The following is a 16,174-nucleotide window of genomic DNA, read 5'->3' on the forward strand; positions in this document are numbered from 1 at the left end:
TTTCCACTGAGTGCTCTGGTTTCATTTCATAGTCCAAAGATATGCAGGTTAGGTGGATTGGCCATGCTAAAAGAAATTGTGTTCAGGAATGTATAGGCTAGGTGGATTAACAATGGTAAATGTGGGGTTACGGGGTAAGGTAGGAATGCATGGTCTGGGTGAGATGCTTTGCAAAGGATCAGTGTGGACTTGATGGGCCAAATAGCCTCCTTCTGCACCATGATTCCATGACCTTGAAGGAGTAAGATAGGATATCCAAGCTGTCCGTACAATCTCAATGATACAATCTCAATGATAAAGTCTATCATATCAATCCAACTAGTTGCTAACTTGCAATACACTACTTCTCATTCAATACAAGAGCCTCGTCGAGTTACACCAGTAAGTGGACATCCCCCACCGCATCAGACCTTTTCAGTTACAACAATGAAAGTGGCTGGTGGCAGCAAAGTGAGCACACGGTGAGTGCAGAGTTAGTTTAGCTGTTGGTGGGAGGCAGAGAACCAATGGCTGCTACATGGGCAGTGCAATAAATTAGAAATTGGGAGGGATAAAGAAATGAGGTTGATTGCAAACCTTTGTGGATGTTGTACAAGGACTGAACTTGGCTTAAAACAATGGCCACACAGTTGAATAGGCCTCTGGCACTTTTGTGTAGGATCGCGAGTAGAAAAGTGTCTCTTTCATTTCTCAGCAAGCATTAGTGCCTTCAGGGGAGATGAGGGGGTCACATGGCGAAAGAGAAGGACATGAAATTGTGGTGATGTCACACTATCTAGATGGCAAACAGCAGTCACTCACAGCTCTCCCAATCTCAAACTAGGGACAGGGACACACACACACGCACATTAATGGGCAGCAGTGAACTGAATCCACACTGAAGCAGTGCTCTCATCTTAACTTACGTATTATGCAGAGTCCACTGCCCCGTGTCGGGTTCCACCCCAGGCAGCACCCATTCCCAAACCGTGATTGGCACATGTGAGGACCTTGGCGATATCTGCAAAAAGGCAAACAAAAACTGCCTGAGATCTCAGCTTTCATACTGGCAGCAAAAGAATTGGCACTTCTGTGTATCCTGTACGAATCCTAACACCTCACCATTCCGAAGTACCTCACAGCGAAAGAAAACATTTGAAGCGTAGTCAGTGTTATTTCACAGGCAAAGTATCAAGTCCCTTCGCAGTTAAATAATAGAGATAAAGATCAGTTCATTTGCTTGTTTGATTGAGGATTGCTTGCCAGAACAGTAGCTATGAAAACTGTCCTCCAATATCACACTGCAGTCGGTGTTGGCATCGTGAGTACAAACACTGATAAGTTCAGATCATCATCAGAGTTGAATCAGTAGCAGTTCTGTAGCAATTTGTGACTTGTAGTAATTGCAGGCTCACGTCAGTCTGAAGGTTGAGAACTTCAGTCCCCCTCCAGAGAATTGAGTACAGGGTGACATTTCAGTGCAATACAGAAAGTGCGCTGTGCTGCCAGAAATGCTGTCTATTAGGTGGAATGTTAAACCAGGTCCCTGTCTTCCCTCTTAAGTAGGCATAAAACATCCCACAATATTATTGCAAGGAAAATTGGGATATGTAATCTTATATCAAATGGATTGTGGCCTTTCCTACATTCCAGTGGTGACTACACTTCAAAACAAGGGCACACATACAAATACGCTCAAGTAGCAGACTATTCAACTCCTCAAACCAGCGCCACACACTGTATAGTACATTTAAGTCCCCAGCACATCCGAAAGCCAATGGAAACTAGAATTATTTTCAAACACTCCTACAGGGTCACCACTCACAACAGTATTTATTTCTTGTGATCACGAATATTTCAACATTTTCCCAAAATAAATAACAAAATCTGATAACTGCAGAACTGCAACTTAACTGAATAAACTTAAAAGCAAGTGCAGGAATCTCATTCAAACTTATTGATAACTATATTACAGACTGGAATTCTTTAAATGAATTCCAATCTCTCGACTGGTATATCCTCTGTTGCGTACACGCACAAAGGTATCTATAACACTACAATCCCAATGCTCAAAATTGATGAGAGAAACAAAAACACTCTGAGGCACATTGCTTCATGAATGGCAGCAGTCGCATGCTCTCACACTTGTGTCACTTTCCTCTGTATTAACATATAACACAGCAGCACCACCAGTCATCAAAACTTACAATTGCAATTGGTATGTTTTATTCCGAACAGAATTTGCATTCTTTCTTACCGGCTGTAGGAGGAGTTTTGTGATTGCAGTGAGGTTACTAAAAGGTGTGAACTTTGCTCGATTTTCACTTTTGATTTCCTTAAAATTATATTCTATTTGTAGAATTTGGAAAAATTACATTTACAGTTCAACGTTGACATCAATATAAAAGCCTTCACAGACAATATTGATAGTGTACATTTCATGGAGAAAGTGAGGTCTGCAGATGCTGGAGATCAGAGCTGAAAATGTGTTGCTGGAAAAGCGCAGCAGGTCAGGCAGTATCCCAGGAACAGGAGATTCGACGTTTCGGGAATCTTCCTGAAGAAGGGTTTATGCCCAAAACGTCGAATCTCCTGTTCCTTGGACGCTGCCTGACCTAGTGCGCTTTTCCAGCAACACATTTTCAGCAGTGTACATTTCATGTCAAGCATTCCTTGGATTATCACAGGTTGACTTTTTCTCTGTGTAGTTTTACCTTCTGAACATTTCCTTCAAATGTTCAGTGTTACTTGCATTCAGTGGTGACATTCCCTCATCTTTGTAATGGGATTCAAGCTCTACTCCAGAAAGTCAAGCACATAATCCCAGCTGACACTACAGTGAAGCATTAATTGCTAATTGCTTTTGTTGTAAAATGCAAAATGCAAAATGAGCTGCCCTTGTCTAGATACTTCAAATATTATTCATTGGCTGTGAAGTATTTTGGGCATCCAAAAGGAAAGAAAGTAAATTATTTCTGATAAGTTTGCTTTCTTTCTCCAGATGCAAGATGCCTTTCCTTCTATCGTTTTTCACCAGGATAGTGAAAAATGCACTGTATTCCAGACGACATGGTGTCTGAGCATGTTTATCACACAATATTGAATATACATTGTTGCCTATTGCATATTCTTCTGAAATACAGCAACAGGCAAGGCCCCAAGAGTTCAGATTTTTGCATTGTTTGAAAGTGGTGTGGAATCTAATGATATAATAGCCTCCTGGTCTCATTTCACATTGCTCTGATTTCAGTCTAGATTTCCGATACAATTTGTGGAGCACATATCCATTTAGTTGAGAACATAAGAACAGAAGTAGGTTATTCTGACCCTCGGGTGTGTTTCACCCTGTAATTCAATCAAGGCTGATCTGTACTGTGACGTCAATTATCTGCCTTAGTTCCCTATCCCTTGAAATCCTGAGTTGACAAAAATTGATAGATCTATTTTGATAGCTGCAATTATTTACAAGTCTTTTGGGAAGAGAATTCCAGATTTCCATAACCCTTCGGGTGAAAACGTGCTTCTTGTTTCCACTCTTTCCAAATGGCCTGATTCTAATTTCAGGATGGTGCCCCATTGTTCATAAATCCTTCACTAGGGAACAAGGTTTCTCTGCATCAATCCTATCAAATCCTTCTATCCCTTTCAGCATCTTGATTAGATCATCTTGCAATGGGTATTTCTCCTGACTTCCTTGAAGCTACACTTTAAAAGTGAGCCTGAATCTTCTGAAGAACGGCAGTCAATGTCAGATGGCCACTCCATTTGAATGATCCCTAATTTGACAACACTCGGTATTTCTTGCTGCTTTCTATGCTTTCCAAGCCCGGATTTATCAGAAATGTGGAATACAAGGTCTCGCACAGAATGGGGCAGAGACGGGTCAAGCACACTTTTTAACTGCATTTTTAACTCAATAACATACAGCAAATGTAAAGATGCGGCTTAGATGTTAGCAAGTGGCCGAGTGAGTGAATGGGTCAGATGGGTGAGGTTGCAGGGAGGTGAGTACTGTGGCAAGTGGACAGGGTGGCAGGTGGTTAAGGTGGCAATTGAATGTGAAGCAAGAGTTCATGGGGTGGTAGTCAGCAGGGTGAAGGGGCTTTCAGGGAGACTTGGTGGTGGCCATCAGGGGGTTACTGGGAAGTGTTTAGTGTAATGGAATGGAATATCAGTTATGGAGTGAGACTAGGTTTACTTAGTCTTTTATTTCCTGGTTAAAAAAACACAGGAAGTAGTTCGGATCATCCTGAAGTTCCAATTCTAATTCAGTATCAGACAGTTACAGAGGCTCCCAGAGAGCAGGAGAATTGCCCATTTGAAATTGAAACTTTCCAAGAGGTTCCAATAAATTAGCATGTCAAGACTTTCACAGGGTCCCAGTGTACATTTCTGGTCACACCTGTGGTCTCTGATCATCCAGGGACAGGGTTGATGTTTCTCAGGCTCTTGGAATGATTTGTCTCTTCTGTTGATAGACCTTCAATCTTGAATATAGATGCTATGTCTTCAGTTGATACGAAGTTCACTTTTTTGGTCCAATTCTCTCTCACACAATGAAACAGGTAGTCCTAGTACTCTAACACCACTGTGGTGTTTATGACTTGACAAGCTTTTTTATTTGTTCACTGCCCTCATTCTGGTTGTGCCTCAGTTCAATGGCTTTTTATTGGAATCTACTGGTTTACAAGTCTGGTTTATATCATGACAGACTGACAGTTTCCTTTCACTAGACATCAATCTATATGCAAATATGTATTACCTCAAAAATATTTGCCTTCAACTTTACAAAGAACACTAGAGCACAGAATGGGGCACTTCAGCCCACTAAGCTTGCTCCAATAAATGATGCCTTTCTAAACTAAACACCTTTTGCCTTCATGTTGTTCACATCCCTCTCTTTCCTGCCTCTTCATGCATCTGTCAAGATGCCTCTTAAACATTGCAGTTGTACCCATCTTCAACATCTCCCCTCTGGTTTTCCTATGGAAAGGATGTTGTGAAACTTGAAAGGGTTCAGAAAAGATTTTGAAAATTTTGTAAACTTCTTTCAGGTCGCCCCTTAGCCTCCAACATTCAAGTGAAAACAAACCAAATTTGTCCAATCTTGCCTCATAGCTAACACCCTATAAACCAGGGAACATCCCGTTAAACCTTTTCCGTACCCTCTCCAAAGCCTCCACATCTTTCTGCTCTTGTGGAGACCAGAACTATCTGCAATAATCCAAATATAGCCAAACCTGGTTGATATATCTTTTTGACAAAAACATGAAACAGAAAATTGGTCATCTTGTTAAAAGTATTTTTATTTTACATTGTATGATTAGAACGACAGAGCACACCTCCAGACTACGTCATAACAACTCAGATCCCTTTCCTACCCTGGCTGTCTTGCTTCTCTTGGAATTGACTTAATTTGTGTCCAAAGCTTTCGTGAAGAAATTGAGCTCAAATTAGGAAGTAAAATGCTTGTCTATCTTTCTATTAATTGGCACAGTTCTCTCTGCTTTGCCCTCTTCTTTTCATAGGATCCCAAAAGTGTGGATGCAGGCCAATCTGCCCATTGAGTCCATACCAACCCTGCGAGCAGCATTCCACCCTGACGCAATCTCCGACCCTATCTTTGTAACCCTACATTGCTCATGCCTAATCCACCTAGCTTGCACATCGCTAGAGGCTATTGGCAATTTAGCATTGCCAAGCTACCTAATCTGTACATCTTTGGACTGTGGGTGGAAACCAGAGCACCTGGAGGAAACCAAGGAGAAAGTGCAAACTCAAGACAGTCATCCAGCTGGAATCGAACCAGGGTGCGTGTTGCTGTGAGGCAGCAGTAATAACCATTGAGCCACCATGCCGCCTTAATAGGTGTTAGAAAATAGCTTGTGTCACATGAAGCCGTGAAGTTAATAACTTTTTAATAACTGCCAAAACAGATTTCTCTTACATTTCACTAAATAAAATGAACAGTTGCCAAAAGAAAACTCCTTCCAGATGCAATGGAAATTCAAATTTGCAAAGAAGCATTAAATTAAGAAATGAGTTTATATAACAGAAAATAAAATCAACAATTGCAAAATTTCTTTGCTGCATCACACACAGAGGTTCTTATTTGGAATAAATATTATCATAGAGCTTTGGAATTTCAAGTTTACTTTAACTAATTTTCAACAACATTTGGACAGAAAGCATTGGGCACAAATTTAAAAATAATAGCCCATGGAGCTGATTTCCAGCACACCTCAGTGCTGGCCAAAGTGCAAATGTTCAGACTGCGCTATCTAAATTCAGTTGTACTATTGCAGTTCTGACAAAAATAACAAGGCCAAGTCTGCTTTTCAGGGTGACTGAAGTTTTGAAATGAAAGATATCATGAAGACATTAAAAGGCTCAACAGATAATTCTATAGGTTTGTTTAATGTGACAGTAAAATATGACATTTTTTCAAAATGTTATTTTTGGTTCAATACTTTTTATGCACATAAGAGACTTCAGTTATTAAACAGGAAAAAGTCACCGCAAAACATTTTACAGGATACGCTTTGAGAGAATTGGTAGATCCTATGAGCAAGATTGTGCCATCAGTATAATGAGTTGTTCAATATAAATGAAGGTGTAGGAATTTATATTAGAAAGGTTGGCACAAATGTTGATATTTTGACTGATTACCACCGGTTGCCCTTCATGTTATCTGCCATCTCTGCAGTATTTGGCAGAAGGTAAGAGTTGCTTGAGACAGTATACTGCCATTAATCCTCTGTCTATACTTTGTCCAAGGCCTATCTACTCATCAGGATAGACCACTGGTGAGTCTGAACAAAATAGGCACCAGTCTTAGTTAACTAGATAACTTAATGCATATCATCAATATTATTGTAAATATGTCTGACTAGTCACATAAAACGGTCTCTTGGGAGTTGTACAAAGTACACCAGCCTGTTACAAAGACTAGTGCAGAAATCCTCTCTGCATCCAAAAATGTGTGACATCATTGAAGTCATGAGCTATTGAAACTTAAACATTAATTCTTTCAGAACCGTTACCAATGTGACAAAAACATGGCAATAGGAAATTAAGCAGTACAGCCAATGAGGCAGACCTGTCCATGTTTGATGTCAGTGTGGATTTCCTGACTGATGACTGAAAACCTGGGAAAAAACAATCACTTGACATCATATTAGAATGCAACATATTTTGGCCATTTGCCTATATTCCACTTTCAAATGATCATTGCTGATTTAGTTATGGTTTTCATTCTATTTTCCCATGTGCTCCTTGGTAATCTTTGATTAATCCCTTGTAGACCAAAAATGTGTCAAACTCAACTTTGAATATATGCAATAATCCAACCTCCACAGCTCTCCGGGTTAGAGAATTTGGAAGATTAACCGCTGTCAGAAAATAAATTCTTCACCTCCTAATAAAATGGAAGGACCCTTATTTTGAAACTGTATCACTGATTCGAGGTAAAGTCGCCTCAGTCCCGGAGGAACAGAGGGCCACTCTCTCTTCAGAGAGAGAGATGACTGGGTGGTGGGTTTAACCTGAGGATCACTATGTTTCAGGTGAGGGGACAGAAAGCAGGACCATCATGGTGACCTCAGCCAGTGTGGGAATTAATGTCACTCGGTATTACAAACCAGTTGTCCAGCCAACTGACCTAACCTTTGATCACTTTACAAACATGTCTCTGAAACGGCTCTGAAATCATACCCATTTATTCTTATTTGTGGCTTTCTTTTCTGATTGCAGTCTGTATTCAGAAAGGGAGACTTAAAATCTGTCCTGGTGCAGACACCACCTATTTGGCAACAAGTGTTCTGGGCAATGAACACATGCGCTGCTCTGCAAAGACCAGGAATGGGGTTGAAACTTGATCCCTGCATAAGTACTCTTTAAATCATTAGGCACCCAAGTTGCAGCCAAGGTAATGGCAATTTATTCTATTACAAAGTATCCTGAGTAGCCTGGAGGCTTTGTGTGTCGAATTCCTATTATTTGATGCAAATTTTGCTGCTTCCTGACCATAATGGCAGAGGATGCAGAGTTAGCAGGGATGAAAATAGAAGGGGTGCCATAGTGCAGCATGGGGTACCTGAGGGGGCAGGGTGAGGAAGAGTGTCAAAAGGCCCTCAAGAATGGCCTGTAGTGTAGCAGTTAACCTAACAGGTCAACCCATCAAGGTTGGTGCTAAGGACCTGGCAAAGCATTGCTACAAGAAGTCCACAGAGTCCTGGTTTTGGGTCAAGGTCACTGATTGCATCCTCACACACACCAACAGCCACTACTCAATGAACTGCATGTCCATCACTCACCCAGCAGCACACCCTGGCATGCAACACTAGGCCAGAACATCCAGATGTACCACTCCATCCTTGGACACCTTCCAATGGTTCCAACCACAAGCATCTCTCACCACTTTCTCATAGCTCCAGCTACTCCAGTAAGGCAGGGACATCACTCAGTTACAGTGCAAGACAATCACTGACGCTCCGTTCTCTCTTGCAGGACCAATAGAAGGAATCAGTCCAGCACTGATTGAACAAAGAACAAAGAAAACTTACAGCTCATGAACAGGCTCTTCAAACCTGAGCTGAGCCAAATGTACTGTCTAAACCGGTTGGTCAATTCCGAAGCATTTGTAACCCTCTGTTCCCCACCTACTCATGCATCTGTCCAGACGCACCTTCAATGAATCTACCGTGCCTGCCTCTACCTCCTCTGCTGGCAATGTGTTCCAAATGCCCACCACCCTCTGTGTGAAATACTTGCCGTGTGTATCCCCTATAAGTTTTCCACCTCTCATTTTGAAAGCGTGACCTCTGGTTATTGAATCCTTCACCCTGGGAAAAAGGTTGTCTCTATCCACCCTGTCTATACCCTTCATGATTTTGTAAACCTCAATCAAGTCCCCCCTCAATATCCTTTTTTCTAGTGAAAACAAACCTAACCTACTCAACCTCTCTTCATAGCTAGCACCTTCCATACCAGGCAGCATCCTCGTAAACTTTCTCTGCACCCTCTCAAAAACGTCCACATCCTTTTGGTAATGTGGCACCCTGAACTGTGCACAATATTCTAAATGCGACCGAACTAATGCCTTGTACAATTTTAACATGACTTGCCAGCTGTTATACTCAATACCCCATCAAATGAAGGAAGCATACTATATGCCTTCTTGACCACTCTATCCACCTGTGCAGTAACCTTCAGGGTACAATAGATCTGCACTCCCAGATTTCTCTGCCCATCAACTTTTCCCAAGGCTCTTTCATTCATTGCATAATTCTTTCTAGAATTAGACTTGCCTAAATGCATCATCTTACTTTGTCTGGATTGAAAGCCATCTGCCACTTTTCCGCCCAACTCTCCAGTCTATCGATATCCCCCAGTATTCTCTGACAGTCTCTTATGCTTTCTGCTACTCCACCAAGCTTTGTGTCATCTGCAAACTTGCTGATCATACCAACAGTGCCTTCTTCTAGATCATTTATGTACATTACAAATAACACTGGCCCCAATACCGACCCCTGTGGAACACCACTGGTCACCTTTCTCCATTTCAAGAAACTCCCTTCAACGACTGCTCTCTGTTCTCCTGTTGCTCAATCAGCTCTTTATCCACCTAGCTAGAACACCCTGCACACCATGTGACTTCACTTTCTCCATTAGTCTACAATGGGGAACCTTATCAAATGCCTTACTAAAGTCCATGTATATGACATCAACAGCCCTTCCTTCATCTAACAACTTGGTCACTTCCTTGAAGAACTCTGTTAAGTTGGTAAGGCACGATATCCCCCGCACAAAACCATGTTGCCTATCGCTGAGAATCTCATTCTTTTCTAAATATGGATAGATCCTATCTCTCAGTACCCTCTCCAGCAACTTCCCCACCACCGATGTCAGGCTCACTGGTCTGTAGTTATCCGGAATATCCCTACTACCCTTCTTGTACAGGGGGACAACATAAGCAACCTTCCAGTCCTCCAGCACTTCACCTGTATTTAAGGGTGCCACAAAGATATCTGTCAGGGCACCAGCTATTTCTTCTCTCGCCTCTCTCAGCAACCTGGGATAGATCCCATCCGGTCCTGGGGATTTGTCCACCATAATAACCTCTATCATACCCAACACATCTTCCCTACTTATGCCAACGTGATCCAGACTAATCAATCTTCTATCTCTAATCTCAAGTTTCATCATGTTCCTCTTCTCAGTGAACACTGATACAAAGTAATCATTCAGAATTTCACCCATTCTCACAGGTTCAGCACACAGCCTTCCTTCATTATCTTTTAGTGGACCAATCCTTTCTCTAGTTACTCATTTGTTTCTGATATAAGAATAAAATGCCTTGGGATTTTCCTTAATTCTGCTTGCTAAAGTCATTTCATGACCCCTTTTCACCTACTTGATTCCTTGGTTAAGACTTGTCTTACTCTTCTGATATTCCTCCAGGGCCCATTATGTTCTTAGCTGCCTAGACCTTATGTATGCTTCCCTTTTCCTCTTGGCTTAGCTGTACAATTTCTCCTGTCATCCACGGTTCACAAATCTTGCCCTTCCTATCCTTTGCCTTCAACAGGACATGTCTATCCTGCACTGCTGTTAAATGTGGCCTTCCCTTCAAATAGCTGTGTCCAATCCACATTTCCCAGCTCCTGCCTAATTTTGATATAATTGGCTTTGGCCCAATTTAGTATTCTTCCCTGAGGACCACTCTCTTCTTTATCTACAAGAATTCTAAAACTTATAGAATTGTGGTCACTATTCCCAAAGAAATCCCTCACCGCAACTCCCACCACTTGTCCTGGCTCATTCCCCAGTACCAGGTCCAATATGGCCCCTTCCCTCATCGGACTATTGACATATTGCTCCAGAAAACTCTCCTGGATGCTTCATACAAATTCTACTCCATCCAAACCTTTGACGCGAAGTATATCCCAGTCAATGTTGGGAAAATTAAGATTTCCCATCACCACTGCCCTATTGCCTCTTAATCTATTCATAATCTGTTTACCTATTTGTTCTTCTACCTCATGCTCACGGTTGGGAGGTCTGTAATACAGCCCCAACAATGTAACTGCACCATTCTTATTTCTCAGCTCCACCCATAATGCCTCACTACCCACAGTGTCCTCCTTTAACACAGCCGTGATATCGGCCCTGACCAGCAATGACAGGGATCATCCGAACTCAGTGAAGGAAGTGCTTGTGTGGATCAAGGAAATGGCTGACATAACAGTGTAAACTGCCAACACTTTCACGTTTTAAAATTTAAGATTCCCTCCTTCATCACCACCCTGACCCCAGAGAGATTTTCTCCAGTACCATCACCAGTTTGACTACTTTTGGAATCTGTCACCTCCTGATACAAATTCAACTAACAGTTACTTTCTTCCAAAAGAAGAGGATATTGTTCAAAAGAAATTCAATCTCCCTCCGGTCATCACAAAGGTTAAATTATTGCATTCACATTTCATTAACATAGGTTAGGGCAAAGAACATCAACAATTTTAGATCTTGATTTCCACATTTTCCTCTCAGTTTCAGGCTCCAAACCAAGTCTGCTGTGCTCACTCTGGCAATAGGTCACTGGCTCTTTTGCCATTTACATTCAAGAAACTGGTAGCTGGATTGGTAATTCAGTCTGGTGGGATTCTGTCCTTGGTTCTTTGAGCATTATCTGAGTCGGACTCAAATAATGTTCAAGGAACCAAGGATAGAATCCCACCATTGCACAAAGTTCACCATCATACAGTGTGTGCAACCCCACTGATTGGCAGTCTACCTGCACTTGAACATTTAATCATTCAATCTTTAGTGCATGGTGACAGTAATGTGTATCTTCTGCAACATGCAATGCCACACCTTGCCAATTATTATTAGTGGCTTCCAAAACTGTAACCTCCACCACCTGAAAGGTCAAGGTCATTAAGCACCTAAGAACATCACCATTTACCAGTTCACTGCCAATAACTATGCTAATAATTCCTTCTTTGTTACTGGGGGATATATACTTGGATTTTCTTCTGCATATCGCCATGGAAGTATCCTCACCATAGTAACTACAGCAGTTCAATATACCACTTTATCAAGAACAATTAGGGCTGAGCAATAAATGCTAACTTTCCAGTGACACCTACATTTCAATATCAATTAAATCCCTTCGGTTGGCTGAAATATAGCAGTCATCTAACAGCAACAATTATAACAAATTAGTGTTAAATGAACAATGCAAACTTGCTGACTGAGTAATATCAAACAGTTAGGAAAGGTTTACAATAAACAATTAGGGAACAGCATCCAATAAAACCTAGCAAATGTCCTCTTTGATGCTACTGTATTCCAAGGTAAGGAAAACCAATTAAATTCCTTAAAAATAATCCCTGAATATACTTCTAGTTACAGTTATTTTGATATTACAAAGTAATAAATTAAATTTGCAGCATAATAAACAGATAAAAACAGAGATACATTACAAAAAAAACAAAGTTTACCCCAAAGCTATCTTTCCTGAAATCTCTGCAATTACTTCTTCCTCCATGCATCTACACCTCTCTGTGTGCCTGGCTCTTCAGCTCTGCTTTCTCCTCACAACTATTACCGTTACAGACTTCCCTGAATGAAGAGATTTAATCCTGCAAGGGACAACAATCCCAAGGGTGGACCAATTTCAAATTGCACCATGCTGCATAATACTAAAATAATGAGGATATTTTTGTTTTTAAGGGACAGTTGTACCACCTGTGGGCTTTCCCAAGGTCTTACTATTAACAGAATTAAGGCATGTAGGCCTATTTGCTGGCCTCCCTTCAGAAATACTGACAAACGTTGCTACTCAACTTACACCCTTACCTACCTAAGCGTCATCTGTGTATTTAGGTACTCTTTCCTTGACTCTCCTCATCAAAGTCATTGACACAAATTGTAAAAAGGTTGAGGTTCAGCAGAGATCCCTCTGGGCCACCACTCATCACATCCTGCCAATCAAAGACTTGTTTAAACACATTCTCCATTTGCAACCAGCCATCGGTCGTTCCAATGCTAATACATTAGTCCCTTCACCATGAGCTGTTATTTTTACAATAATCCTTCATGTAGGCCCTTCACAAATGTTTTCTGGAGATCCAAGTGCCTAAAATTACATTGTAGGTGGAATGCAATGTAAAAGATCATGCTGGTCAATACTCTGAAGGGTCATTCGACTTGAAACGTTAGCTCTGCTTTCAATCCTCAGACCTGCTGAGTTTCTCCAGCAATTTCTGTTTTCGTTTTAAATTTCCAGCATCTACAGTTATTTGTTTCTTCCAGTTATTGCTTGCTGTTTTCCTCTGTGTAAGCAACAGTTTTGTTTGTAACGTTGAAAAAGCAGCTGGGATGTCGAGTCTATCCCGTGTACTAGCAATGGTTTAAACTCAGAACAGTCCACACCCATCACGAGGCAGAAGTGGGTACTGCAGATGCTGGAGAGTAGAGTCAAGATTAGAGTGGTGCTGGAAAAGCACAGCAGGTCAGGGAGCATCCAAGGAGCAGGAAAATCAACGTTTCGGGCAAAAGGCCTTCATCAGGAATCCTGATGAAGGGCTCACATCCAGTACTAGCCAAATAATTTTCTGGGAGAGGGAAAGATTTTGTAAAAAAAACTCCTCAGGATGATTCATGTCGGAAAAAGTCTGGAAAAAATATTCAAAACACCCTCAAGCCAGACGAATGAAAATTACTCCAGATAACCATGTCTCATTATGATATATATTATTCATTATTCCAATTACTTTTTGAAGGATGAGATCCCTGTACCAGCTATAAATTGATCCAGCTTTTCTGATGATATGCATTGAATCGGCAGTCACAGTCAAACCTGCAACTGATTCTATGGATGGTTGCATTATCCTCTTGGAACAGAGGTAGTTCTCGTCACCTATCCCAGGTTTGTCCTTCTGTGAGTTGTACACACAATCACTGATCCTCCCTAATCTGTTAAATTGAAGTAACACATGAACATCAAGACAATTTAGCTGTTTTTGTCAGTAAATCACTGGAAAAAGTAGCCAAGCTTTTCAAGACAGCCTTAACATTTTCTATTACTTCTTTCTGACCCAACACCAGGTGACATGGTGGCTCAGTGGTTAGCACTGCTGCCTCACAGTGCCAGTTCGATTCCAGCCTTGGGCAACTGTCTGTGTGGAGTTTGCACATTTCCTCTGGGAGCTCCAGCTTCATAGAGCCATAGAGATGTACAGCACGGAAACAGACTAGATTAGATTACACTCTAGATTAGATTAGATTACTCACAGAGTGGAAACAGGCCCTTCGGCCCAACAAGTCCACACCGACCCGCTGAAGCACAACTCACCCAGACCCATTCCCCCCCACTACATTTACACTGCACCTAACACTACGGGAAATTTAGCATGGCCAATTCATCTAACCTGCACATTTTTGGACTGTGTGAGGAAACCGGAGCACCCGGAGGAAACCCTCGCAGACACAGGGAGAATGTGCAAACTCCACGCAGTCAGTCGCCTGAAGCGGGAATTGAACCCAGGTCTCTGGCGCTGTCAGGCAGCAGTGCTAACTGCTGTGCCACGGTGCCGCCCTTTGGTTCAACCTGTCCATGCCGAACAGTGATCCCAACCCAAACTAGACCCATCTGCCAACACCTGGCCCATATCCCTCCAAGCTGAAAATGTGTTGCTGGTTAAAGCACAGCAGGTTAGGCAGCATCCAAGGAACAGGAAATTCGACATTTCGGGCCAGAGCCCTCCAAACCCTTCCTGTTCATATACCCATCCAAAAGCCTTTTAAATGTTGCAATTATACCAGTCTCCACCATTTCCTCTAGTAGCTCATTCCATACACATACCACCCTCTGCATGAAAGAGTTGCCCCTTAGGTCCCTTTAATATCTTTCCCCTCTCACCCTAAACCTATGCCCTCTAGTTCTGGACTCCTCATTTTGTAAACCTCTATAAGGTCATCCCTCAGCCTCCGACACTCCAGCGAAAACAGCCCCAGTCTGTTCAGCCTCTCCCTATAACTCAAATCCTCCAAACCTGGCAACGTCCTTGTAAATCTTTTCAGAATCCTTTCAAGTTTCACAACATCTTTCTGATAGGAAGGTGACCAAAATTGCACACAATATCCCAACAGTGGCCTAACCAATGTCCTGCACAGCCGACCTTCCAACTCCTGTACTTAATACTCTGTCCAATAAAGGAAAGCATACCAAACATCTTTTTCACTATCCTATCTACCTGCAATTCCACTTTCAAGGAGCTATGAACCTGCACTCCAAGGTCTCTTTGCTCAGCAACAGTCCCCAGGACCTTACCATTAAGTCTATAAATCCTGCTAAGATTTGCTTTCCCAATATACAGCACATTGCATTGATCTAAATTAAACTTCATCTGCCACTCCTCAGCGCATTGGCCCATCTGGTCAAGATCCTGGTGTAATCCGAGGTAACCTTCTTGGCTGTCCATTACACCTTCAATTTTGGTGTCATCTGCAAACTTACTAACTCTACCTCTTATGCTCGCATCCAAATACTTTATATAAATGTTGAAAAGTAGAGGACTCAGTACCAAGCTTTGTGGCACTCCACTAGTCACAGGCCTCCAGTCTGAAAAACAGCCCTCCACCACCACCCTCTGTCTTCTACCCTTGAGCTAGTTCTGTATCCAAATGGCTAGTTCTCCCTGTATTCCATGAGATCTAACCTTGCTAACCAGTCTCTCATGGGGAATCTTGTCGAATACCTTACTGAAGTTCATATGGATCACATTTACTGCTCTGCCTTCATCAATCCTCTTGGTTGCTTCTTCAATAAACTTAATCAAGTTTGTGAGACATGATTTCCCACGCACAAAGCCAAGCTGACTATCCCTAATCAGTTCTTGCTTTTCCAAATATATGTACATCTTGTCCCTCAGGATTCCTTCCAACAATTTGCCCGCCACTGATGTCAGGCTCACTGGTCTAAAGTTCCCTGGCTGGTCCTGACAACCCTTCTTAAAAGTGGCACCACGTTAGCCAACCTCCAGTCTTCCGGCACCTCACCTGTGACTATCAATGATGCAAATATCTCAGCAAGAGGCCCAGCAATCACTTCTCTAGCTTACCACAGAGTTCTAGGATACACCTGATCAGATCCTGGGGATTTATCCACTTTTATAAAATTCAAGCCATC

At 42.0% G+C, this 16,174-nt stretch overlaps 1 protein-coding gene across 7 annotated transcripts in view; it reads right to left on the reverse strand.

The window, feature by feature from the left end:
• LOC132824379 (von Willebrand factor C and EGF domain-containing protein-like) overlaps positions 1 to 16,174 on the reverse strand; it is a 325,791-nt gene that overhangs the window by 221,877 nt on the left and 87,740 nt on the right. For all 7 annotated transcript variants that reach the window (XM_060838784.1, XM_060838782.1, XM_060838783.1 and 4 more), the window contains exon 2: positions 906 to 1,000. In XM_060838784.1, coding sequence (XP_060694767.1) covers positions 906 to 1,000 — 95 coding nt within the window. The remainder of the gene's footprint in view (positions 1 to 905; positions 1,001 to 16,174) is intronic.

Source organism: Hemiscyllium ocellatum, chromosome 18 (assembly GCF_020745735.1).
Source record: "Hemiscyllium ocellatum isolate sHemOce1 chromosome 18, sHemOce1.pat.X.cur, whole genome shotgun sequence".
Taxonomy (NCBI): Eukaryota; Metazoa; Chordata; class Chondrichthyes; order Orectolobiformes; family Hemiscylliidae; genus Hemiscyllium; species Hemiscyllium ocellatum.